Below are 26647 nucleotides of genomic sequence, written 5' to 3' on the forward strand. Positions count from 1 at the left end.
TTCTGTTCTTTAAAGCAAAATCCATTTTTGAGGCTTTGACAAGCCGGGCACATTCTGCTGTCTGACCCTGTTTTGTTTCACAAATCCATTCGCTAAGCAGATCCTTCCATTTCTGTACTATTTCTTTTCTCAGTCCTAAGGCACACAGCTGAATCCTCCATTCCATTTGCTCTAGTGTCTTCTACAAAAAAAAAAAAAAAAAAAAAAAAAGACATTCTGGCCGGGCACTCCCAGTATCAGAAAGCTAATCTCTGTAAATTTGGAGGCCAGGCTGGTCTACATGTGAGATTCCAGGATAATCGGGGCTACATAATGGAGAGACCTTATCTTAAAACAAAGAACAAACCAAACCAAACTACTTTCTGCTTGTGTGATCGTGTGAAAAATGATGACATAATCATACTCTTGACTTAGGTGTCCTCACGTGCATGCAAGACCTGCCAATTTCCCGGTATGACGGGGAATCTGCTTGAGATGCAATATTTTTCATGTAAGTAATAAAAATGTTTCAGGAATGTCCGGGATGGGGGTTAATTCCTTTCACTTGAGAAAAGGACCAGCACTGGCTGGACCCTGCTGGACCAATAGAGAGAGGAGAGATGTCTGTCTCTCTAAAAGGGTTGGTCTTTACTTTCAATCCAAGAAGATTTTAGAGGGCATGTACAGAGAACAGAGGGAGTATCACATGTTCCTGGGGTTCAGGTGAGGTGTCATGAACCTTTTAGCTGGCCCCTCAAAAACAGGAGAAACAGCCATCAGTATACAGCAAGAAGGAAGGCACCTCCTCTCCCCCTGACCTCCCAGTTGGAATTCCTCTTCCTCTTCTCCCTCCATCAGTGATTTGAACACCTTGCTCATTTATGTGTGAACCGGCCGCCTGAATCTCTGTCCCTTCCTCCAGTCATCTGGCACGGCAAGGATATCTATTCCCTCAGGATCACCCATAGCACATAGTAAACTCACAACCATGGCATGATATATTGACCTGACTGAAATGGAGCAACATTTTAGGTAGCAGCAGAGGGATGATATGAGCATCTATTGGAGACAGGAGTCTGACAGGTCATGGGGCTTGATGTCTACAGTCAGTGCTAGTCACATCCTCTGGAGAGAGGCTTGACTGAGGAGGAGTAGCTCAAGGGAGGGAAGGATGGTTCCCTGGACATCAGAATCAGTCACATGTTTATCCTCTGCAGACCATCGTCTCCCTCCCAAGAAGGCCGTCGTTTGGGGTCTCTCTATCCTTCATTAGCTGTGCTTGATGATGTGTTCCCCAGTCACAGCTTCCTTTGGTCTCTTCTCTCTTCCACTGTTTGTGTGCTCTGGTCACCTCCTCTGTCTGGCCATGGTTGTAAACAGAGCCAGTGACTGTCAGCCTGGGGCTGGTGCGGTGAACCCATCGAATGAATGGACACACTCTAGAATCCTGCGAAGGCCCCCCTTCTCTGATGCTTAGCTAGCCAGAAGGTTGGGTTCCTACCTACCTCAGTGGAACTGTACAGACAGAAGCATCAAATGGCATATTCGCTCTACTCTTCTGAACATCCTTTTTTGATCCTGTTCTTGACAACACAGACCCCTGGTAACCCATTGTGCATGTGGCCGAGGGAGCAGTCTGGCTTGCCTCTGCACAGGGTGACAAAGGACACTCACCATTTGCTGTCTAGTTCCCACCCATGTCTAATATTTTCCTCATCTTTGAGAAAGTTGGAGCTGTGCTTGACACAAATTGCCTGGCCATTCTCAATCCTAAATCTAAATGGCTTTTTACTGAATGGGGAGGGACAACCTTGAAGCTGGACCAGGAATGTGGGACCGTGTTTCCCCCTTCCCTATGTCACCAAGCCAATGCTCCTGCCTTGGTGTGGTCAGTGGAAAGCAGATCTCCCCCAGGTTGATGACCGCAGTCACACCCTTATGCTCTCTGTTCTTGGCTGAACTTCGCAGAGCCACCAGCCGCTCCGGAGGTAGCGCTTGTATCCAAGCCATCAACAGAGAGCCACACAGGCATTGCCATCCCGCTGGAGCCTGCGGTCCTCCCCCAACTGCGTGGCTGCGCATCATCTGTCAGAGTGCCCCTCTCCCCTCCCTCTGGCTCCCTGCCCCCTCCCCTGCGCTCGCTCGCTAGCTCTTTCCCTTTTCATGAGATGCAAAGTCCGGTGCAGAGCAGAGCCCTCAGAGCAGCATGATGCAGGAGCTCTTCTAGGGGCCCGAGGTGAGGCGGCCACGCTCCACCACCCTCACCCATGTACCAGGAGAGGGCCGACTCTGTCACTCAGGGTTTCACCGAGCCATGTACAGCTGTTGCCGGCACCAGCCACATCTTTCCAGCTGCGCTGCCCACCGCCAGACAGGTAAGATAAGAATGCCTGTTTCTCACAGGGTCTGGGATGGATCCCTGGGCCGGCCCGCTGAGGCTTACTGGGAGAAGCAGGACAGACAACAGAGAGCAGAAAGGCACGTCCTCCTCTCATAATCTCCACTAATTTTCTCTCAGAGCTGCTCGGAGCAGGGAGGGCAAGCCCTGCCACCCTGGTCCTAGTAAGGATGCAGGAATAGCCGTTTCTTTCTAGTTAGTGGAGGGTTCTCTTTCTTTCCTTTTCTTTTTTTCCCCCCATCTGCCTCAGTCTCAACTCCTCAGGACCCCCCAACTCTGCTTTCTGTCAAACAAGGATCCTGCTTCTGGCCTCAGATTTCTTGGCAGGGAGGGGGTGTCCCTGAAAATATTGTCAGTTGATGTCTGCACGGTGCCACGGGCTTCTTATATTTAGTTCCATTCAGCTCAGCTGTTTGGAACAGGGGTCGCTTGCACAGCAGCCTGGCTGCACATAGCATCTGTCTTGTTTCTAGTCAGCCAAGCAGGTCGGCTCTGCCGGTGACTAACACTTAGTGACACATTCCGATGCAAAAGGACTCACAATGACAGTGAACTGGAGGGAGACTAAAATGAATCCAGGGAGGGGGGTGCCAGTTCCTAAGTGGCAAGTTAGGGGCACACATACCAGCAACAGGAGGTGATGGCTCCCTGGCATGGTAGCTGCTGATTTTTTTTGAGGGGGGGGGCGGGAATGGGGAGGTGTCATGTTAGGGGAAGGAGGTTGTTAGTTTTTCTTGCTGTGTTAGAACGACTTAACATCCACCTATTGTCTGGCCATATACTGAAGAGTGGGCTTTCAGGTTCTGGTGTGTTCTGTCTGACTTTGTGAGGGAGGCTTCTAGCTGCAGAAATGCCTCGAAGCTTAACCTAGCCTGCAACTCGACTTAAGTTGGGGCCACTTGTTCTTACAGATTTGGAAACCTTTAGGGTTTTCTCAGAGGATACAGGGGTGGGGGGTGGGGGTGGGGGAGCATAACCCCTATTTCTAAAGTCGGATCAGCGATTCGGAAAAGCTAAACCTCTGAAAACAGGCAACGTGAGATTGTGCCCATGGCAGCTATTACTATCCTTTTGGAAATCGCCACAGCCCATGCCCATCCATGTAGTCTAGTCTTCGCTAGCTTACTCTTGGAGTAGGTTACCTGGGAGAAGTTTGTGTCAGGGTTGGGGCCTAGTGGGAGTCAGGTGACTGGGGAATATGCTTTCAATGGCCGATATCTATCAGTACTGCCAGGCCATCTGCAGTGCTGGAGTGCTCCTGGCTATCAGACCCTTTCAGCTTTATTTTATTCCTATTATTATTATTATTTAATGAAGTGCCCACATTAACTACTTTCCTGTTGCTGTGATAAAATACCTGACGAAGGCAACTTGAAGGGGGGTGTATGCTGGCTCACAGTTTGAGGGTGCAGCCCATCATGGTGAGGAAGCCATGACTGCAGGAATATGAAGCCTCTGGTCACATTGTTTCTGCAGTAGACAGCAGAGAGAGATGGATGTGGGTGGTCAACTCCATAGCTCCTTTTTATTCTGTCTGGGATACCAGCCCATACAATGTTGCCACCCACAGAGTGTGGTTTTCTGCCTCAATTAACCGGATGCAGATGTGCCCAGAGGTTTATCTCTTAGGCGATTTTAGATCTTGTCAAGTTGACGATATTATCTATCGCCATGACCAGCAACACAAAAGGAGTTTGAAAATGTACGCAGATTCGGTTCAGTAAATCACCTGCTAATGGTGGCAGAGTCTTTCTCTCATGGCTCAGTGAACCCTGGGATGGGTCCTTAGCCACAATAGCCATGTTATGAATGCCAGGTACTCTTCACAGACCCTCGAGAGTGTGGCTGGCTGGTTAAGCAGAGCATGCTTTATGAAATCCCTTCTTCCTAAAACCGTGATCTCAATGAGGAGGCAACAGGTAGAGGTGCAAAGAATGTGCTGGCAGGGAAGAAAAAGTTCTGGTGATGCTGGATTGCTGGCTTCCTAGTGCCGTTAGCTAATTTCCTGGGGCCCTTTACCCAGAGTCACTGGGCAGCTTCACTTCGGTCATCTGGAAAATGGGAACAATTGCAAATGTCCAGTTATTTCTGAAAGTTTTGGTGAGAGTCAGCTAAAAGGAATGAGACAAAATAGCCTCCTGTGATGAAGATGTCCCAAGATACTTTGCTCGGAACTTTCCCTTTGTCGTGAGGTTTAATGTCCAAGTTCTTGGGAGATAAGATGAGGCTCAGTGAGGTTAAAAACCACAATCAAGTTCGGCTGAGACGTGAACGCGCTTTCTAAGTCTCCACTGTGTTGCTCAAGTGAAAGGTCTGTGATGGATCATGGCCTTCCAGCTCCCAATATTTGTCCGGACTTTGGGGGATTGAAGCCAGGACCTCACTCACGTTAGTCCAACACTCTGCCTGAGTGAGCTACATCCCTGGAGGTGAAACATTTTTCACATGAATCCCATCACAGGCTCCCTGTACTGTAGCTTTTTCATACTTTCTTAATCCAAACACCTATACCTCTGGAGATGCTGTTAAGGTCCCATTGCTCTGCTGTATGGCTTATAGGGAAGAGTTTCCGCTATCCACAAATACCAGCCCTCTCCTCAAGGTCTTTGTCCATATTCTCTGCTGCAGTTTCCAATAAGAGTCTTCTGACGTTTTCAGTAGGAGGTTCTAAGTGGAAGAGTGTCTTGGAAAAGCTGAGAGGCTTCAGGTAGACACCTAGCCAAGGCCTCGCCTATCAAGGCAAAGGGCCAGTGAGAATTTGCTTAACAGCTCTGCACATCAAGGTGCATCCACACAGCCCTGCTCCCACCCCCAGGGCCATCACTGATGCGAGCTGGGCATGTATCTTGGAGTGAGGCATCTGAAGAACACTCATTTCCCAGAGGACTCTGGATTCAAGAGCATACGAAGAGGGTGACCCGTCAGCAGGGCCCCAGTCTGCACAGCACTATTTCCTGTGGCTACAGCTGTGGCATACCTCCGTATCATAGTCCAGGCTCTGGCAGCTGTAGATTTTCTCCTCTGCTGATCCAAGTGGCTGCCTAGGATGATACTTGAAGGGAAGACAGAAAGCCATTGCCTGAAGCAGATAAAATAGAGGGTTTGAAAGTCTCTCTCTCTCTCTCTCTCTCTCTCTCTCTCTCTCTCTCTCTCTCTCTGTTAAAGCTGCTTCTGCCCTCAGCTATGGACCCTGAAGAAAAATAGGGAGGCTTTTGTGACTGTCTATAAGGGAAAGAAATTGATAACCTAGCACTGATAGATAGGAAGACTGAGTCATGTGTTGACTGTGGCAGTGCCTCCTGCCCTTAGGCCTTGGAAGCCAGGTTGCCCTTTTCCTCATCCCTGGCCCCACTGCCTTTTCAGCTTCCGTAGCCTCCACTTCTATTTCCATCTTGGCCCCTGCCTTGTCTGACTGATGCTTATCGTGGGGCTCCATGTTTTCTTGAGAAGGAGTAATTGGCAATCCATGCCTGCTTTGACATTTCCATGAATTCCTGTACAATGACATAGGGAGTAGGCTTTGCCTTCGTAACTTTAATTTCATAGATTTATAAAGGGTGGGGTGGGGGAGATCCTAAGGAAAGGCAAACCCGTCGTGAATAGGTAGAACCAGAGCTAGAAACCCACCATTTGTGCTGGCATTTATTTCTGGCATCACTGATGCCAGAAAGCCCGTGGCATTTTCATGACTCCATGTTGGTCAGCATCCTGCTCCAGGCCAAGACATGGTCCACTTGCTTTACTGTTCACCAGATCAAGGTATTCTGACACTGCAGCATTTCCTTAGTTTCAGGTGCCGTGGTAAGCGTGAGGGACACGCAGGTGGAAATGTCTTTTGCCTATGCAATGTGCATAGGTAACACAATGCATGTCACTTGGCTTGTCACAAAGAGGTCCTTAAGGTTTGCTTGAATGGAGGAATAAATAAATAAGTAAATACATCCCCGTGTCCTTGGAGGAGAGAATTGAAGGTACCTTGCCCCTGTGCCTGGTAATGAGGTACTCCAATATTTCCAGAAGTCTCAAGGGTGTAGAGGACACTTGCTACACTGGGATGGGCAAGGGGGGCTTCCTGGAGTTCAGTTGGAAGGATGAGTTGGGTTAGGCACATCAAGAGAATTCTAAGCAGATGGACTGGAACAAAAAAGGGGTAGGGATAAGAGCCCTGGGCGGAGAGGGTGAGCATTGTGGGGGTGATGGAGCTCGAAGCTCAAGCAGGGAGAGGGATGGACCAGCTAGCTTGCAAGGAAGGGAGGCAAGACCCAGGTCTGAGGGAGTTTGCTTATTAAGGTCTCAATTAAGCTTGAACTTTATGCTTAATCTATGGAGGTTTATAAGCTGTGAGGAGAAAGGAGCCTAATCATATTTGGGACTCAAACATATGATTATGACTATAAAATGGAGCTGAGTTTAAGGCCACAGACTGGGCTGCAGAGAACAGACGCCGTGAGGAAATCATCTGGGACCATGAGGAATGAGTCAGGGTAGTGCGGGTAAGGATGCGAGGCAGGAGATAGAGTTGAAAACCATGAGGACATTTAATCAGCATGATTTGATAATTGGTTAAAAGCCGGGGACCAAAAGAAAAGGCGTGACCTCCAACTGCTTCTCTATTGGTGGCTTGAATTACTCAGTAGATTACTCAAAAAAGCAAAACAAAACAAAACAAAAACCCAAAAATCAAATTTTGCCAATGCCAGAGGGAGCCAGGGGGAGTGAGGGGGCATGAGGGGGAGTCAGGGGGAGCCAGGGGAGCCAGGGGGAGCCAGAGGGAGCCAAGGGTTAGAGGGGATGGTAGGTAAGATAGGTCAGGAAAGGGGATGTGGTATGCTTGGGCTGTAGGTGTATATTTGTATTTGATGTGCCTGTGGGCTATCACAGGACTGTGTCTGGCAATCCATAGGTTAGAGGAATCCGCATGACTGGGAAAGGCATCAGAGTTGGAGTCCACCCAAAGTCACCAAAGGTGAGATTACTCCGGGAGCATGCAGTAGCAGCAGGGCAGAGAGTCAAGGTTAGATAGGAAGCATTTATAGGATGGGCAGAGGAGGAGCCAGCCAAGAGCCAAGGAGAAGGGCTGCCCCCAGATCATTAAATATCTAATCAGTGTTCACATTTTTTCTAATTGCCTCATCAAATTTTAATCATTTTTGTCTGAAACTGGAACATGATATAAGGTCTGTGTATTGCAGTAAGGAAAAAAAAAAACATTGAAAATCATTGTCCAAGAGATGGGACTGATTGTGTAACCAAGTCTCCACATTTTGGGTCATTTTCTCAGTGTTGCAAGTTTCAGGAGCCCCAAGGAGCATCTGCAGACTTAGATATCAAATCCTCTGTGGTCCAGTTTTAAAATTCCTTTCTAGATACATTTAGAAAGGGGAGTACAGAGGAAAAAAAAAAAGGATGGAAAGAAGAAAATCCTGTGGTGAGTAGCTAGGAGACAAATGGAGGCCCAAGAGGGACAAAAGGGATAAAGAAAGGCAGCAAAGACCAGAGGCTCTTAAAACCTCAGGAATGCATTGTCTTAGACATTTTGTATTGCCTTGGTGAGCAAGTGGTAAAAAAGAAAGTCTTTAAATAATAACATTCTACTCTAGCACCTTTCCCCAAATAGCTTATTAAATAGCTGAGCAGACACCATCCAGGTGCTGCCTCTGTGTCAAGCAGGGAAGTAGTAGGAACCTAATTTCCATTTACAGTCTGCAAAGAGCTGTTGACAAAGCTGACAATAACACAAAGGTGCCTCACAGTTAAGGGCCACTTGCTACCTGTCAGGCATTGTGGAAAACACCCTATGCTCTTACCTCACTTAACCTGGCTAACAAGCCTGGGACATTGGCATGGTTGTTGTCTTTATTATGTCTCACAGTGATTATGACATCCAGGATGAATGGCTTGCCCAGAGTCACAAGCCTGGAGAGCATTACTTCTGTGTTGAAAGTTCTGGGCTGACAAATCCACTTCTATAGTCTCCACTGGATTAATAATCTCTCTCTCTCTCTCTCTCTCTCTCTCTCTCTCTCTCTCTCTGGTATATACTTCTCACTGGCAAAATTCTATTTAAAGGAAAGCCATAGTCACCTCCAAATATAATAACAGAAGACTGTGTTCTGGAACTTACAAAGCAGCCATAGAATTTTTCAACACACACACACACACACACACACACACACACACACACACACTGGAAAGTAGACAGGGCAGGTGTGTTTATTTGAGTCTTATGATAAGAATTTTGGGACTATGGTGAGTAGTGACACAAAGATGTCTTTAGGTCCTGGTCCTCTTGTCTTTCCATCCCAAGGGCTGGTCATTTGGGCAATACCACTATGCCTGGCTCAGGGAGAAAATTAAAGTTCAAGATTTCTTGGTCTTGTTAGTTGCCGGTCGATCGATCGCAGTGCTAACACAGGTCTTTAGTGTTGCAGAGCTAGTTAACAAGCGTGATGAACAATGACCCTTTGTTCTGTACTTGTGTGTGTGTTCCTGCAAACCGACTGCATGGGTTCTCAGCATTAGCTACTGACCTTCTCTCTGACCCTGTGACAACCCTTATGGGACTCCAGGAAGGTTATTACAAATTAAGTATCTGGATGTCTGACCTGATGGGCAGGAAACGGGACTGCTGATGCTCAGAGGGGATGCTCATGAGATGCATGTTTTCAATGTTATTTTAAAGCAGAATTTTGGGTTAGGTGTCCTCTTTCTGTCCTGCCCTTCCCTGTGTCCTTCTGATCTCCATGGAAACCCCAAATCAATGTGGCATATGTTGATCCAGGTTTCTACTGTTACTAGGAAGCTGAGCGGTGGAAATTGCTTTTAAAAGATTTGTGGGAAGAGCCTGAGCACGCTGACCAGAATTCAAATCTGATATCCAAATGACTTTTATTGAAAGCTTTGGAAACGGTGCTGTCCTAGGTGGCGCGTTGATTAAATAAACACACAGCAGGCATTCGGCAATAAACCTCTTCTGCTGTGGCTTTTAAAAAATATTATAGTGCAGATTTTAATTCCTCTTATCTTCAATTTAATTATATTCCTGAGCCTGTGTGGCAATGCCAGGTGCCCCCTTCACTCCTGATTAACTCTACCCTGCACAGAGTGGGCTGTTGGGGTCGTTTATAAAAGCCTACACTACTGTCCTCCGAAGTTATCAGCATTCTGCTGACTTCAGTCCTGACCAGGAGACTGCAGAAGTCTCAACACATTTCTGTCATGAGGAAGACTTGGTGATTCTTCTTTGCTTTTCGTTTTTGTCAAAAATTCATACTAAGGGCTGACACTTGTCACCAACCTAGATATCCAGAGTTTGATTTCTGGGACCGACGTGGAGGAGGGGAAGAACTAACTTGTGCAAATTGCCCTCTGACCTCCACATATGTACACAGCAACTCCCACCCCCCAATAAATGAATAAAATAAAATTTAAAAGAACTCATAAATGACAGCCATTGAATTAAGCACCTACACTGTATGAAGCAAAGAGAGTCAGCTGTAGAGGCTCTCATCTTGGAGTGGGAATGTATTTGGGAGAATTGGAAACCTCACATGAAATGAATGAACTAGACTGTGGTTCAGGCTGTCAGTCTCATCCGGCAAGGTGGTGGGATAGAGGGGCTCCTCTAATTGGAATCATTCTGAAAGAGCTCGGAAAGGGAGCTTTTATCTCAGAGGTAAAGGGATTGGCAAAGGAGCCCGGAGCTGAGAGGCAGATACAGGGTAGACAATCCCGAGCGGAGGGAGCAGGTGCAGGGGCGTGTATGTATGTATTTGAGAGAGCAATAAAACCAGACAGAGAAGCAAGACCAGCTTATTGTCAGGCAAATAGAGGAGCTGCAACGGAGCCCATCAAAGATTATTATACAGATGATCTGCTATGGCGTCTGTTCAGTGGGTAACTGAGGTTTGCGGGTGGGCGGGCAGGGGGTGGGGGGAGTGGGGCAGGGAGATCCGTACTGGGAGCTGAATAACCTCTGTGCCAATGGATGGGAGGGGGGATGGCGCTAAGGAACAACTCAGAAACACAATGATCAGATTGAAACACCGATTTAGCAAGAGGAATGAAGGAGATGCCAGAAATATCTGCACTTGTTACCCCAGGGGTGAAGGTACAGTGACGTCATGGGCAAACAGAGGGAGCCCTGCGGGAAGAAGGGGAGGGCCGAGAGCAGGGTTGCTGGGTATATCTGAAGCCTATGGGCCTGAGGTGCCTGGGGCTGTGCAGCAGAGCCCTGTTCCTGCAGCCCTCATTTCAGAGAGGTGCTGACTGGCCTGAGCCCTGGAAAGGGGTTTGGGGGAGGGAGGAGGGAGGCATAGTGCTGTAGAAGGAAAAGAGCAGAGGGGAGGCTGTATCATCCATGGAACCAGATCAGGGCTGGCCATCACTGCTCTCCTGGGAAAAACAGAACTTGAGGAGCCAGTCTTCAGCCAGGATGTCAGGAGCAATAGTCACAAAAGCTTGGCCTTACGGGCCATGGCTCTAAGCCTGGGGAACCCAGCGTCCAAGTGGGTGAATTCTGGCCTCCTAGAGCTGTAAAATCCTGTTCTTCTGACTCCATCATCCAGGAAAAGCCACTGTAGCGAGTTTAACTTTGGAGCCAGCTTAATGTTTGCCCTGGAGAGTTTGTTGTTGTCTTGAGACAGGGTCTCCCTCTGTAGCCCAGGCTGGCCTCAATCTTGTGGCTCTGTCTCAGCCTCCCCAGTGCTGAAGTGACATCTCATGACCCTCAGAAGTTCCTCACACACACTGGCTCTTTGGAAGGCTATGGTAGAGCCCTCCTGTAGACAAAGCTGCATTAGTGACTTCTTGGGTTGGGTATTCTACGTTCCACTGTCAGTGCTTAGGAATGTGTCCCTAGAAACTTCTGGCTAGTTTTGATTTTCTTCTTTTTCTCATGCTTTCCCTGTCCCTGTTCTCTTTTCCCTCCATCCGTTCTTTCCATTTTCTTTAAAACTTTATTAATTATGGTATCTTTCCCAGTTCATTTGACTTATTGACTGCATTCTTTTTCTAAGGCTAATTGAAGATTCTCATGCCTGGTTGGTTAGTATTGATCAGCTCCTGCCTCAGACCCAGGCCCATCTGCTGCGCCTCCCCCTCTCCCCAGTGCCTTTCCTTCCTGGGTATCAGACAAGGGGAAACTCTGAGAAAGCTTTGCCTTGTATTAGCCCTGGTGGGGAAGAGTAAGCTGATGACGTCACCTTTGTGTTAGAGGGAGGGGCCCGGAGGCACCGACTTAGACACCAGACATCAGCTCTGTTATTTACAAATGATTTGTCTTTGTTTTTCTACCTGTGAAAGGGGCTGATAAAAATGTTAGCTTTGTAAATTTGTTGGGAGAATGAAATTAACTCAAGTGCAGTGCCAGGAACAGTGTCTAGCACATACAAAATGATCCTTAAATATTAGCTCTGTGGACTCATCTTAAGGTGTAAACACATCCTAGGTGTCTTAGTTATCCATGGAATTTTTTTTTCTTATAGTACAAAGCACCAGGAAAGGGTCTAGAAAATGAAAAAATTCTCTTTCAGCTTAGCTTTAAATTCTAATTAGCATCATATTTCAAGACATTGCATTTGGTAACATGAAGTCGTCTTTGCCTCACAGAGGGATGGTGTGGACATGATTGGAGGGAGACAGTGAGTCACTGTGGGGGCAGCATCCAGATTTCTATTTCATGGTAGCATCAGGCAGTGAATGATTACAGCACATTAATTTCACTGTCAGAACATGGGTCACGCACCAATAGATTTGCCCAGAGACCGTGTCCCAGCATGACACGGGAGCAAAAGCTCCTCTGTCAGAGCCATAAGACAAATTTTGACCCTTGTGCTAAGACTGTGTACTGTTTCACATTGAAGAAGGAATTTTATCACATCTGGCCTCAGCTTTCTCATCTGTGGCATGGGTTAGTAATAATCCCGAGTGGGTACATGGCATTGTTCTTTTTAAATGTTTTTTTTTAAAGATTTATTTATTTATTTTATACATATGAGTACACCACCATTGCTCTCTTCAGACACACCAGAAGAGGGCACCAGACCCCATTACAGATGGTTGTGAGCCACCATGTGGTTGCTGGGAATTGAACTCAGGACCTCCAGAAGAGCAGTCAGTGCTCTTAACCGCTGAGCCATCTCACCAGCAGGCACATGGCACTGTTGACTCACAATACATGAAAATATTTTATACTTGGTTGTAAAGGTGGGTGTGGTTCAGGCTGTCCTTGATCTCCTGATCCTACTGCCTCAGCCTCGTGGGTGCTGTACCATCAACCTAGTTTTGCTTTAAATATTTTAAAAAGGTTAAATAAGCTGTACGTGATGGCAAGGCCTATAACCCTAGCTATTCAGGGGGCCAAGATAGAGGGATAGCAGTTTCAAAGCCTGCCTGAGCTACAGAGTGAGTTTAAAGTCAGCCTGGACAATTTAAGGATCCCGTCTGGAAAAAGAAAGAAAGAAAGAAAGAAAGAAAGAAAGAAAGAAAGAAAGGAAGGAAGGAAGGAAGGAAGGAAGGAAGGAAGGAAGGAAGAAAGAAAGAAAGAAAGAAAGAAAGAAAGAAAGAAAGAAAGAAAGAAAGAAAGAAAAGAAAACAAGACAGAAGAGGGGCCGGGAACACAGTTCGGTGGTAGAGATATTCCAGGCAGAGGACCTGGAATATCTAAGGCCTTTGGTTCAATCCCTAGCAATGAACAACAGTAAGTCAAATAAACAGAATGTACTTTTATGATAAACCACTACTTTCTATGGAGATGTAGTCTCACTTCTGTTTTGGGAAATGATTTGCCACAAAGGCCAAGTGTATTTGGAGCTGGTTCCTGAACAGACTTGGGGACGCCCTTAGAGACTCAGCATGTAAGGAGGAAGAGAAGGCTTTATTAGAATCCCTGGGGGGTGCTAGGTTGCCACCAAGGGTCTCTGCATGGGGCTTGAGCACTGGCATGTCCACCACAGCTGCTAGGTGATGCCCAGACCACTGGTCTGGGTACCACTTCTGGGGAACTAGGACAAACAGGAAAAAAAAATCTTCCTTTTGGAACAGAGGCAGGCAGTGTGAAGGTCTATGTGGGTATAGAGGTTTGGAAATAAAATTGGAAATAAAAAAAGGAAAGGAAAGCGAGGAACATAGAGATGACGAGCAGATGAGCAGATCGGGCAGAACAAAGGGAAAAGTCGCACTCTATCACGGATGCAAGGGGGGGAGTTGCTAGGTGATGGATGAGGGAGAGAGGTGAGTTTCTACTGTAGGAAAAACCAGGTGAGAGGCAGGAGTGCAGAGTTGGAAATCTGCACATTCCAGGAGGGAGAGGAGGTGGAATTTTTTCATTAAGGAGTGGGGAATGGTGTGGTTGGTCCTGGTGAGGTGGGTGGGTGGGTGGGGTGGAAATAGGCTAAAAGAGAGGTTCCTCCGTCGAGTAAGGGGACAGCCAAGACTTGGCAGAGAGGGGTAATTTCAGGGCCGTTTGGCTTGGCTTGGGAGTGCAGTGCAATAGAATGGGAGAAAGGGGGTGGAATTTAGATGTGCGACCTGCCCCGTAGCTTTCTCCCTCTCTGCATTTATCACATCACATCACACCCAGCAAGACAGGCCCCCTCCTCCTGGCTCATTAGGAGATTTGATTCGGCTTGGCTCCTGCTGTCAGCAGCTGTCTGGGGCAAGATCTTTCTGCTCCCTGCTCCTCAGTGCAGCCTCCAGCCTCTCAGCCTTCCAGCCAGCAGCAGAGCTCATTAGGAAAGTCCCCTTCCCTGGATTTTCAGCCACTTGGTGGCCTGAAAAGAGTTAATACCTACTCTTGGCTGGGGGGCAGAGCAGCTGCTGTGGGCTGGGAGAGAGACTTCTCCCTGAGCTGCAGCCAAAGGAGCTGCAGGTTAGTGAGGCCGAAGGAGGAAGGCGCAGGATGCATGCCAGGTCAGCTCTGCTTGGGGGCATCTCCTGCGTCCTGCCAATGAGGATGGGCGTGCAGACTGTGCCTGGGAGCTGAGCCGCCGCCTGCTGGGTGTAGGCTGCTTCAGTATTTACTGGATGTGACAAGCAGAGCGAAGAGCTTTTGGGGCCGCTTGCTGCCTGGCTCAAGTGGTGGGAGGTGTGTTGTACGTGCATGCTTATGTATATGTGTGTGCATGCGCGAGCTTAGGTGTCCCTGCAAACATGCCTTCCACCTGCCAAGGATTTCACTGCTAAAAGAAAGATCTACTCTTCCCTTAGAGCTCCTTAGCCCGGAGGAGCATCTCTGACCATCTACTTGGCAAAGACCTGCAGGCCATGAGGACCAGTCAACGACAGTAAGTATTGGCTCTGCCTTTCTTCTTTTTTTTTTCTGGGATGTTGGGAAGCTGGTTGCATTATACATATTTAATTAATCTGCCTCTTCATGCATACTGATTGCTTTCTCCCCGCTGAGCTTAATTTCTCTTCCCTTCTTTATAAATCTTTGCTTTTTTTCCCCCTCTTATGCCCCTTCTCCACCTTGAATGACATCTTTTTCTACGCTGTCTGTTCCAGTCACTTGTGACTTGGTGCCTACTTCTAAGGATATATGCACTATGGGGGCAAGGGGGGTTGACATGTCCATCTTTGAACTTCCCAGGCTTTGGGTAACCCTTTATCTGTCCCTCATAAGTCAGTCTAGGGCTAAGTGGGATAAGAGCCCTGAGGGTTCTGGATCCTGGAATAGACAAAGCAGCTGGGGCAATATCCAGCTGGTTCTGATTTGTGAGTCCAAAGCTGACCTCACTCAAGGGGTGACTTGGGAGGTGCTGAAGTCGCGGGGTGGGGGTGGGGGTTGGAGAGGAGACAACTGGATAGCAGCAGCAAGCTAGAGTGGGCTGAGAGTAGGAAAGGGAGGGAAGAGAGGCAGGCAGGGACAGAGCCAGTAGTCCCCTGCCCTGAACGACCTTGCCTGTGGTGTATATGGGTTGTGACCTCTGGTCTGCTCAGCTACAGAAAAATGAAGGCCCCTGGCAAGATCTTCCCCCACCTCCCCTGGGGACATATTCTATAAACAAGAGGAAATGAGGCGTAGGTGCCCCAGACATGTTTTCTGGAGACCCTTAGAGCTGTAAAGGGCTTTGATGGCCTCACTTCTGGAAAGCAGGTGCAATCCCAGTTAGGACAATGATTAAGGAAATGTCCCCTGTCGTTAGAGAACGTGACCCAGTGGGATGAGCCTTTACAAGAAGCCTGATTTTTGTTGTTATTTTCTTTTTTCAGTGTTAATAAAGTCATCCTTCCATGTGGCTACTGATATAATTACTCTGAGAGTGATTTGTAAAAGTATTTGTGACCTGACCAGGGTAACACACAAACCACTTAAATGGTGCAGCCACGCAGGATTCTTATTTATCCAAATTAGGTTTCTTTTAAAATGGATTCTACGTTTGGTGGCAGGGTTCCCCAGGGGAACCTTTTATGGATAGGTAGGTAGCTCTTCCTATCAGCTGTCTTTTGTGGGAATAATGGTCTGAAACGCTGCCAGTAACACCCATGGGAAGGAGAGGCTATAAGCCAATCATCCTTCAGCCTCCATAACCCCTTCCCCCATCCCCAAATCTTCCCTGTCTTAGGTCAAGAAGGCTCCCCCCAAATCCCCCCCACCCCGTTATGAGCGAGAGTGACTTGCATATTCATTTCTTCAGCTTGTGTCTGGGATCCCTGCCAAGGAGCATGCCCAGTGGTGAGGGTGTCTGATGGCTTCCCTCCAAGTCCCTTTCAACCCCCCTCCTTGCTCCCCTTTTCTCAAACCCTGGCTCATTTCCACCTGGGACAGGTGTCCTTGGAGGGAGGTGGGAACCAGAGTAGCATCCAATCAGATTATTTTGGAACAAGTGCTGACCTCTCCTCCCTGGCCTCTTCCAGGCTGGTCACTTGGGCATCGGTCTAGCGAGAGAAAGAGAACAGTAATTTTTGGGTTGCAGGCCCATGCCTCCCTAAGGGTACATGTCCCAATTTTGGTTGATGGCCAGTGGTTAGGGAAGTAGGAACTTCCGACCAACAGTCTGCAATGTGAGGCCACCTGGCATCTGTTCCTGTCAGTCTTGGATCAGCTGCCCTTGCTAAGCTCGAGCTGACATTTGTGGGGGCTGTGGGAAGTGCTCAGATGGTGGAGAGCCGTTGGAAAGGTGTATCTTGCAGACAGATGTGAGGGGGTGAACCCTCTTACAGCAGACTCTTTGATTTTAGGTGAGAGGACGTGAGAGGGTAAATCCCTGCACCCAGCAGTATTATTTCCAACCCTGACGTCCCTGCAAACCAGCCCAAGGGGTAACCGTAAGCGGATGCCTGTATGGCTGCCTTACTGATGCCACGCAGGTAATGAACTGATGACCTGTCTCCTTGTCCCTGCCCCTCTCTTCTTTGCTCCACCTTCTGGTCTCTCAGCTCTCCTGCTCTAAAGCTCTCCCTGGTCCTCTTGGACTAGTTCTGCTGGACCTCCAGTGTGTGCACTGTGCTTTTCTTGCCTTTGTGCTTCTTACAAAGTTATAGCCTTGCAAGTCGGACCTGCATCAGCCCCATGCTCTCCTGGTGATTTGGTAGAATCTCTTGGTGGTGACTTTTGGGGTAGGATAAGGGGCTGTGCATGAACGTGTATGAAACTCTGTGAGTTACTGGGACAGGGGTTTGTAGAGAAAGATGAGGAAACGATACTCCCTCTTTTTTTCCTTTCCTTTCTTCTTTCCTTCTCCCTCTATCCATTCCTTCCTTCCTCCTCTCTCTTTTCCGTCCTTCCTTCTGTTCTGGCTTGCTTGCTCCCTTCCTTCCTTCTTTCCTTCCTTCCTTCCTTCCTTCCTTCCTTCCTTCCTTCCTTCCTTCCTTCCTTCCTTCCTTCCTTCCTCCCTCCCTCCCTCCCTCCCTCCCTCCCTCCTTCCTTCCTTCTCTTAGCCTTTTTCTCCTGTGTCTGCTCCCATCATTTCCTACCTGGCTAAGGAGGTGGCAATTCTGCTCTTGACTAGAAATAGTCAAGACTAGAAATTTTGTCTCAAGTAAATTTGCTTTTGTAACTATTTGAACACCTCAGAGTGGTCTTGGGAGCAAGCAGTGTTATTTAAACTAGCCTGAGCCAAACCTCAGTGCATAAAAGATGGTGTGGATTTGCCTCTTTCTGAGAGTCCTGTTTGTTGCTCTTGAGGTAGTGACCTGACAGTTTTTATGATTGATGGTCCTAAGGCACGGGAGTCAGCGCAGGTTGGGGACTGACCCGTGGTACAGCCGGAGCGAGCGGACCTTTGCTTGCATTCACAGCACTGATGATTCATAGGGCTTTTAATCAGGTGCTTGAATGGCCTGGTGCGGGGTACCCTGCGATTTGTAACAGTGAATGGACACATAAGATGTTCTCTGTTTCAGGCGAGTAGCTGTCAAAACCCTTTTGAAATGTCACAAAATAGATAGCAGTGCAGCCTGCCTGGGAGGAGAGGTGGGGCAGAGACCTGCAGGCAGATTTCCTGTGGGAGAGGATATTTCTGGAAACTTGGAGGCTCCAGCTCCAAGGGGGCTCTGCAGAGATGTGCTGTGGAATACAAATGTCCATCCCCGCCAAAGACAATACCATCTCAGTAGACAAATGTCAGATAAGATTTCTGTGAACAAAGACAATGAACAGGCCAGGGGATGGAAATCCATTTGAAGTTAATGGAAGTGAATGAATTGCATGACCCCTAGCTCCCCTATCTGGTTTTAGGGTTTGTGCAAAAGAGGGAAAGGAAGACAGGCCAGAAGGACTTGCTTTTGGCATGATGAAGATGACCTGTTGTAGGGCTGTTTCCATGGTGATATCTACCATGATGCATATGGTAATTCCTTCTTCAGGTCAGACTGAACACCCGGTGGTTATACCAATTCCCCCCCTCCATTTACTTTTGCCCTCAGTGTGAGGCATTGTCATGGTTAAAGGTAAGAGGTTAGCAAACTTCTGTTGTCATGAGCCTGAGAGTAAATATTTTCAGCTTTGCTACAGGCTGAGTGTATGGTCAATGTTGCAGCTATCTAACTTTGCCCTTGTAGTTGAAGGCAACTTTAGACAGTATGTGAACCAACGGTGGTGTTCTGTTCCCAGCAAACCATGTAGATACACACCTTGCAGGAAGGTAGCTTGCCAGCCACTGGTTGAAGGTAAACAGGGCAATTTATGCAGGCATAAGGACTGTTCAAGGGGACACTGACTCTCCTCTGTGGGAGGCATCCATCCTTCTTCCATCCCTGCTGGTCTGTAGCCGTTTGTGTACAAACAGCCTGACTGGGTGGGATAAGCTGAGAGAAACCGTTTGGGAAAGCCCCACACTCTGTGCTCTGACCCTCTCTTGTGCACCCCTGCATTTTGAGTCACCTCTCTCCTCTGTGTGCAAGCCCTGCTTTCATGGCTTCGTAGTTAGGGGCTGCCACCACCAACCTTGTCGCTTTACCCGCTTTACCCTGCTCGTAGGAAAGCAGAATGCGGATTGTTACTTTGTAACTGCTGCGTTTCCACTCCCTACAGAGAATCCTGATTTAGAAGTTCTCCCAAGCTAATGACCTTCATTGTCTTACCATCAGCTTGCCATGTCAGCCTTAAAAAGCTTTCAGCCTTAAGGGGAAGGGCAGAAGAAGGGCCCCACACCTATCATTACTATTTCCACAGTGAAATAAGGTGTGAGCACAGCCCTTGCCTCTGCTCTTGCTGATGGATTCTTCAGGAGGCCACCTGGGAGTGGGCAGGGCAGCAGGTCCAGGGGCCCTTCACAGAGCTGGCAGTTGTGGCCATGGCATGACAGTCCCTTCCTTCTGTCCCCACCCACTGCAGGAACAAAGGCATGAGGACTCGACTGGGGTGCCTGTCCCACAAATCAGACTCCTGCAGTGACTTCACCGCCATCCTTCCTGACAAACCCAACCGTGCTCTCAAGTGAGTAGCAGGGCTTGCCTTGCATTCCTGGGTCCCCACATTCTGGGGTGTCTTTGGGATCTTGTTCTCTAGCGAGTTGTCAACCAGATAAACCATAGGACAAAAACGTTTTGGATCCTTGGCAGCTCCTTTTCTACCCTTGCATGTGAGTGATAAAAAGGCATAGATCAGGTGGGATGCCTGAGTCTCCTAAGAACCCATCCTGCCCATTGCGCCTCGAGCCGAGGCTAGGGAAGAGCGCTTCTTGATTCTACATACCTGACAACCTGAGCTCTCAGCTTGGAAATAAGCATCCAAAGTTACTCTAAAAATATGCTTAGATTCAGATCATCTGGATTCAGCACCTGCTCTGCGCAGACACTGTACTCAATGATGTCACAGATGTCACCTCGATTCACCCCCCCCCACACACACACACACTCACCTCTGTAAGGGGCATCGCTGTCTCCATTCCAAGAGGTGAAGACTTTGAGGTGACAGGAAGAGGTAGAGTTTGTGAGCTGAGACTAACTCTTTTGTCTCCAAGACTAGTCCTTCTCCCCGCCCCCACCCCCACTATCACCTTGACATCTTGAAATGACATAGCTACATGCCTTTATTGTTCAGACCAAAAGTAATATATAGGATTCTGAATACCTTTTTTTTTTTCTGGTATTGGGGAAGTAAACCTAGAACCTCATTATGCCAAGTCAGCACTATACCTGTAAGCTGTAGCCCCACCCCCACTTAGAGGTTTCCCCAGCTGTGGCTTGAATCCCTACGGGTTCACCGCAGCTCAAGGCTTCAGTAGGGTATGCATTTGCTCTCCACCAATCCAAGGAGTCCCGAGCAGATGTGAGCGATGGTTGGGGGAGAGGTGATGTTTCAGAGGCACTCAGAGAGATGCTATTGCTTCCTAGGAGACTCTCCACAGAAGAAGCAACGAGGTGGGCGGAGTCTTTTGATGTGCTTCTCTCTCATAAGTGTAAGTAGAATTCAGGCCCCATCACATCGAAGCAAATCTCGCATGTGGTAAAAGACGTAGTGAATGCTTCCTTCCTAGGCTCAGGACCCAGTGCAGGGACACCAGCCTTCCGTGGTACTGCACACAGCAAGGGGAGCAGATTGCTGAGAAAACTGATATTTTAAATGAAGTTAGGTTAGGTCTGTCTTTCCTGTTTTCTGTATTCCATTGTCCCAGGATGCCCCAGGTTCTCAGATATTATATTATATTATATTATATTATATTATATTATATATCAGATCTGTGCTCTCATTATTGACCTATCTTGGTTACTGGAGACTTGGGTGGTCATGGTGGAGTCCCTGTTTTGTTTTGTTTTTTTAGCAGATGCCATTAAAAGAGATTTTGCTTTTCCAGGTCTGGGAAGGTAGCTCAATCAATGGTTGAGTGCCTGCTTAGTGTGTTGAGGCTCTGGATTCAAATCTTGAAACAGGGTGTCTTATAGCTTAGGCTGGCCTCAACTTCGCTATTTAGCCAAGGATGGCCTTGAACTCGGGATTCTCCTGCCTTTTTTTTTTTTTTTTTTTTTTTTTTTTTAACCTGCCACCTTCCAAGCACTGAGAGCTACAGGTGTGGCTCACTGTGGCTGGAGGCTCAGCAGTTTTGACCAGAGAGGATTCAGTTTAGGTAGCTGGAGCGATGAGCTGACCGGAAGCAGAGGGTCTGGGTTCCAGGTGAGGTCTCAGAAGGGAAAATGATTCCTTTCCCCCATGCCATTGGGGAGTGCTGGCTACTTAGTCGAATGAATATTGTGTGGTCCCTTGGATCCACAGAACCCCACTCATATCCTAGCTGCATGTGTCCGTCCCGCCCCTCCTCCCGGCCAGAACACGGCTCCGCTCGCTCACCCCACCTCCTCTTCCGTCTCTTCTCTGCTGTATCTTTTGTTCCCTACAAAGGCAGGGAGGGTTGTGCACATTACGGTGAGCAGAGGGCAGTTTATCATTTGGCAAACTTTTCAGCTCTTCCTTCTTACCATGAGCAAGTCGAAATTCCTCGGGCTCTGAAATCCCTCTGGCATTAAGCGCATGGAAGTGGCAAAGCAGGGGCGGGAAGGAGAGAGGGGGTGTACTGAGGAGACAGGAAGGTTGCAGACAAGACATTCAGTGTTCCTCCTCAGTTCCTCATGGCAGCATGAGGTCGGGGAACAGAAGGGCTGCCTACATTTTGCTGTGTTGTTCCTATATTGGGGGAATGCGTCTCTGGACAGTTAAATTGAACGCTATGGTTGGGACTCAGATCTGTGACCTCAATTGTTGACCTGGCTTGGTTACTGGATGCTGGGGTGGCCATGGTGGTTTTTAGCAGATGCCATTAAAAGTGACTTGGCTTGTCCAGGTCTGGAATGGTAGCTGAGTGGAGAGACTCCAGGTTTCATCTTCAGCTTTGCATCATCATCATCATCATCATCATCACCACCATCACCACCATCACCACCACCACCACCATCACCATCATACAAGGACAAGAAGTAATTTTGCTCTTAATTTGATGAAGTTACATCCTCTGACTTTGCTTCTCATTCTTAACAAACAAATTAAGAAATACTCTGTGGGAGGAGGGGCGGGGGGAAGGGGGTATATGCAAGTATGCATTTGTGTGTGCCTGTGCCTGTGCCTGTGTACACATGTGTGCATGTGTGTGGAGACCAGAGGTTGCTGTTTCTTCCTCTATCACTCTCTACTTTATTTATAATTGATTTGTTTGTGTGTATGTGTATACATATGGGTGTGTGGGTGTGTGGGTGTGTAGGTGTGTGGGCTCATGCCTGTGTCAGGGCACTTACTGAGGTTAGCAGATAACTTCTGGAAGTTGGCTCTCTGCTTCCACCATGAGGGTCCCGGGGATTGAACTTAGGAGTCAGGCTTGGTTGCAAATGCCCTTACCTGCTCAGCCAGCTTGCCAGCTATCTACGTTGTTGTTGTTGTTGTTGTTGAGACAGTCTTTCAGTAAACCTGGAGCCTACTAGTTAGGCAACATTAGCTGACCAATGAGATCCAGGAACCAGCCTCTTCTTTCCCACTTATTTTTTTATGTAGGTGTTGGGGGTCTGAAGCCAGGTTCTCATGGCAGCACCACAAGCACTTTGCTAACCGAGCCATCTCCTCAGCTGAACAAATACTTTGGAGTAGATTTAAAAATAAGCTGCCATATCTAAGAGTAAGTGCACATTACAAACCACTTGTGACTTTGGTATTCCGCGGGATATACTTAGGCAGGAAAATGATTCAGCGTGGAGTGTGCGGCATACGTGACACAGCCGTGCCTCAATAGCAAGCTGGCAGGGTGAGTCTGCCAAGGCAGTGGCACACGTGTGGTGATATTCAGCATTAGATAGTAATGCTTTTCCAAAAATGAGAGTATTGATTATTTTCCTGGAGTCGAGTTCTGCGGAAGAAATGTCACTGCCACGCTATGTCTTCTCTTCGGGCTGGCTTTGATTCAAGGTCATCCTCAAGTCCCGTTTCTATTTCAGCCTCAGCGCAAGTCCCCCAGGCTGTTCCCTCATTCCAAAAACAGGGTTAGAGATGCCTGCTTGCCACCACCAGCAGACAGGAAACTAAACGATTGTCAGAACGGTGGCCTCTTTCCTCAAGATGTGATGTAATGATTCTGTGGTTGGTTTTTCCCTTATGATACGTTTATTTACTAAATGCAAAACACATACCTTCATAGTGAACTTTGTACCCAATTATTAATATTAAGCCAGCGAAGAGACCTAGAGATTCAGGGACTCTTAGATCTGCAGATGTGTGGTCCTCCTGTCAAGGAACACTTTGATTTCCAGGACCGCTGGGATGGGAATCCTGCTACCTGGTCATAGCTGGGACCAATTCGCTACCTTGCTAAAGCACAAAACAAAACAAACAAAACAAAAACAAAAAACCAGCTTTTTGAACGCAAGTTCTTTAATTCTTCTTGGAGTCCAAGGTTCTGTTTTTTATTTCTGTTTAATATAGAAATAAAAAAGCCAGCCATAGGAGAGTTCTTGGGAGGAAAAGGGTATTTAGTGTCCCTGGCAGAAGAACTTCGAGCTTTCAGGGTTCGGATGTTTATTGCTCCCAGAAAGCCGTGAAGCAATCAGAACCCAGGCCACCTTAAAAGGTGCTGACAGCTTTCTAGAACTCTAATGAATTTGGGTTGGTATTGTGACTCAATCAGAGCTGATTAAACTTCTCCAATGAGATTTCACATGCGCCTGTCTCCAACAGCACTAATGGGACCGGTGCAGAGCTTCCAATTAAGACACATAATATCCTAAGGAGTGAAGAGTACAGAATTCCTGCATGGCTGGGACCCAGAACAGTGGGGCTTAGTCTAGAACCCACTCCTCTGTCATTCTTCACACTGAGGTATCTCTCCCTCCCAGGCTTCTCTAGTCTGTGGAATCAGATAATTACCACCCCACCCCACCCCACCCCACCCTCCAGGCCCTTCTCAACCTCTAGAGCATCTTTGCTTCCCATGCTCTGATGTTGTTTAGTTATTTCTTAAAGGTGTGTTTGTGCATCGCGCACACAGTCTGTGCAGCAGGGAAGTAGCACAGGAGAAAGAGGCCATGGTCTATCTCTGTCAGAGAATGAAGGTCTTTGAGAACTCAGCTTCTCAATGCTCACAATAAGGCAAGGAACAGAAGCAGTGTTCTCATCGCAGGCCAGGTGGCCTTGGGATTGCAAACAGAAGCCTGACTTACAGTTCTGCTCTTAAATCCTGCTTCATCAGTGCCAAAGTCCTACTTGGCTGGGACAATGATTTCCAGTAGTCAAGGACCAGGCTTTCGGACATTTAAGGGAAGAATAGGAGCTGGTGTTAGATCTATGATCCTGATTGTGTGTGAGTGTGTGTGTGTGCACGCGCGCATGCACATCCGTGTCCCATTTACTCCTGGAGATTGAGGTGGCCCTAGTGGAAACCTTGCTATTTAGGAAATCGGATTTCTCAACTGTCTGACAAAGGAGCTGGAACCAGATGTGACAGAGGCTGAGTTCAGTTCTGCTCTGGTCTCAGGGTGTTCTCTGGAGCAGACATGGAGGCTGGGTGATAACCAATCACCTGTGACAGGTGGTTTGACTAAGCACTGCCTGTGCGGTTACATAAGTGTGCTTTTACGTGAAATGGACCCAGCAACCAGAAGGGGGACCAACGTACCTGTGTTCGTCTTCCTTTTGAGCACTGCATAGGCTCAGGTCTCAGGGAGAAAAAGGCTACTTTACTATCTCCCAAACCTTAGGGTTTAAAAAAAATGTGGGAGGAAAATACTTAGAGTAGTTTTATTTTCATCATATTTGTTTACAGACGAGCACAGAGGAAAAGCGCTCATGAGCTAAGAGGTCAGCACTTGCTAAGTGCTTTCCTTAAAACCAACAAATGCAACTGAAATGGGCACTGCTGATGGCTTCATTAGCTAGATGGGTTTCTAATATGTGCTAATTTGGAAGCTTTTCCCTGTTCGTCTAATTATAGTTAGACTTGATATCTGAATTGTGCATGCAGTCTGCCCTGAAGGGGGATGAGTGTGAGTGTGTGAGTGTGTGTGTGTGTTTGTGTGTGTGTGTGTGTGGTGTGCTCTCGAGTGTGTGTTTGTGTGTGTGTGTGTGTTTGTGTGTGTGTGGTGTGCTCTCGAATGTGTGTTTGTGTGTGTGTGTGTTTGTGTGTGTGGTGTGCTCTTGAGTGAGTGTGTGTGTGGTGTGCTCTCGAGTGTGTGTTTGTGTGTGTGTGTGCCTAGAAGTCTTTCTGCTCCGAAGCTAATTCCTAACAGAACCAAACCTTCCAGTGTGTGGGAGATCTACTCTGTCAGGCAACTTGAAGATAGGAAAAACCCAGTGTTTTACCTTTTGCTTTTATTTTTATTTTTAGTTCTATTGTCCATGAGGTTTAGGCATGCACTTATCTGTCCTGCTTTTAGAGGGATATTTAGCCCTGAACTCTGAAGAAATATTCTCTTTTTGCTTTCCCCCCCTTTTCTTTCCTTTTTCCTTCCATCCTTCTCTTCTTCCCTTCCCCTCCTCTCGTTGCTTTCCTCTTCCCCTCCCTCCTGCTTCTCTTTCCCTACTACCTTTCTCTTTCTCATTCTCTCTTCCTCCTCTTGCCTTTGCCTTGCTCCTGCATGCATCCATCCTCCCTCCCTCCCTCCCTTCCTTGTACATAAAACTTGAGTAACTTGCAGGTTTATACCCGACCCCACCTGGAGCGCCTCACTTGGGGACTGATGTGGAAGGCCATCTTGTGTAATAGTGTGTATGGAATCTGATGGAAGGCTTCTATTCACTTGACCCACTGGCCCCAGGGAATGACAGGTTAGGGGAAGTAAGACCACAGAGAGCCCTTTCACAGTAACATCATTGTCTGTCTCTGTAAAACAAGGCCAATGGAGAAGTCTGTGGCGCATAAAACTTAGTCCCCTTCAGGGAATGGTTGAGATATAAAAACACAAAATAAGTTAGTTCACACAGCTACTACATAAAAGACCCCAAACCAATGATCAGATAAAAGCTAAATGATCAGCTCTTGGGGACACTCTACAGTGTTCATCTGGGCAAGCTTTAGCTCCAGGGCAAATAGGCAGGCTTCCATTTATCACTTGACTCTCCCCATACTGTTTAAGACAGAAAATTCTAGAGAAGTCTTATTCAAAGTGCGAACCAAGGCATCTGCAGCAACACCTGCAGGAGCTTGTATGAAATGAACATTTTTAGATCTTATCTCAGACCTGTGCAACCAGAATCCCTGGGGACTGGAGACTGGGGTATGGTTTTCCCAGGAGTCTTTCCGAAATGGCAAGCTTGAGAAACTCTGCTTTCAAGCACAAGTATGCAAAAACAGGAAAGGATTGTGTCCTGGTGGGGTGGGTAGCCCAGGCTTTTGGAGAAACTTTGTATTCTATGGAGGACATTGAGGCCTCAGGCAGCATCTGCCTGTAATGGACTATCAGGGTATCATGGGTCCCATGTGTGTGGTGTGGAGGATCCCATAGGTAGTCAAAAGAAAAGAAAGGAAGGAAAGAGAGGAAGAGATAGATAGATAGATAGGTAGATAGATAGATAGATAGATAGATAGATAGATAGATAGATAGATAGATAGACTAAAACAAAAAGGCAGAGGCTGAGTTAGCTCTGTGGAGTGGAATGGGTGGAAAAGGAGTTTCCTGGCTCTTCTGTCAATTACAAGAACACCACTGTATGCCTCCCTTGTACCTTGCTGGGAGGAGTTCCAGGACAATGGGCAGCTCCTCATTGCCTATAAAAGGTCTGAAGAGAAGCAGCTGTTCAAGTTCCTAACCCTGCCTCCTGTCCCCCATCAGCTCTGTGACCTCAGGCCAATCACCTAATGGCAAGGAGCCTCAGTTTTCCTCATCTGTGAAAGGGGAAGGAAGGCTTGTATGGTGTAA

General features: G+C 47.7%; 1 protein-coding gene across 5 annotated transcripts in view; it reads left to right on the plus strand.

Moving 5' to 3' along the window:
• Nucleotides 1–2073: 2073 nt before the first annotated feature.
• Nucleotides 2074–26647, plus strand: part of Rgs8 (regulator of G protein signaling 8) — a 44556-nt gene continuing 19982 nt past the window's right edge. Inside the window, exons 1-4 of one of the 5 annotated variants that reach the window (XM_029483087.2) lie at nt 2074–2354; nt 14585–14661; nt 19155–19256; nt 20156–20220. In XM_029483087.2, coding sequence (XP_029338947.1) covers nt 2247–2354; nt 14585–14661; nt 19155–19256; nt 20156–20220 — 352 coding nt within the window. In that variant the 5' untranslated portion in view covers nt 2074–2246. Of the gene's footprint in view, nt 2355–13988; nt 14288–14342; nt 14463–14483; nt 14662–16558; nt 16688–19154; nt 19257–20155; nt 20221–26647 lie in introns of those variants that run through there. The other 4 variants (XM_029483104.2, XM_029483106.2, XM_029483111.2 and 1 more) reach the window with 4 other exon arrangements.

This window comes from Mus caroli, unplaced genomic scaffold (assembly GCF_978045245.1).
Source record: "Mus caroli unplaced genomic scaffold, Mus_caroli_1 scaffold_1, whole genome shotgun sequence".
NCBI classification, from domain to species: Eukaryota; Metazoa; Chordata; class Mammalia; order Rodentia; family Muridae; genus Mus; species Mus caroli.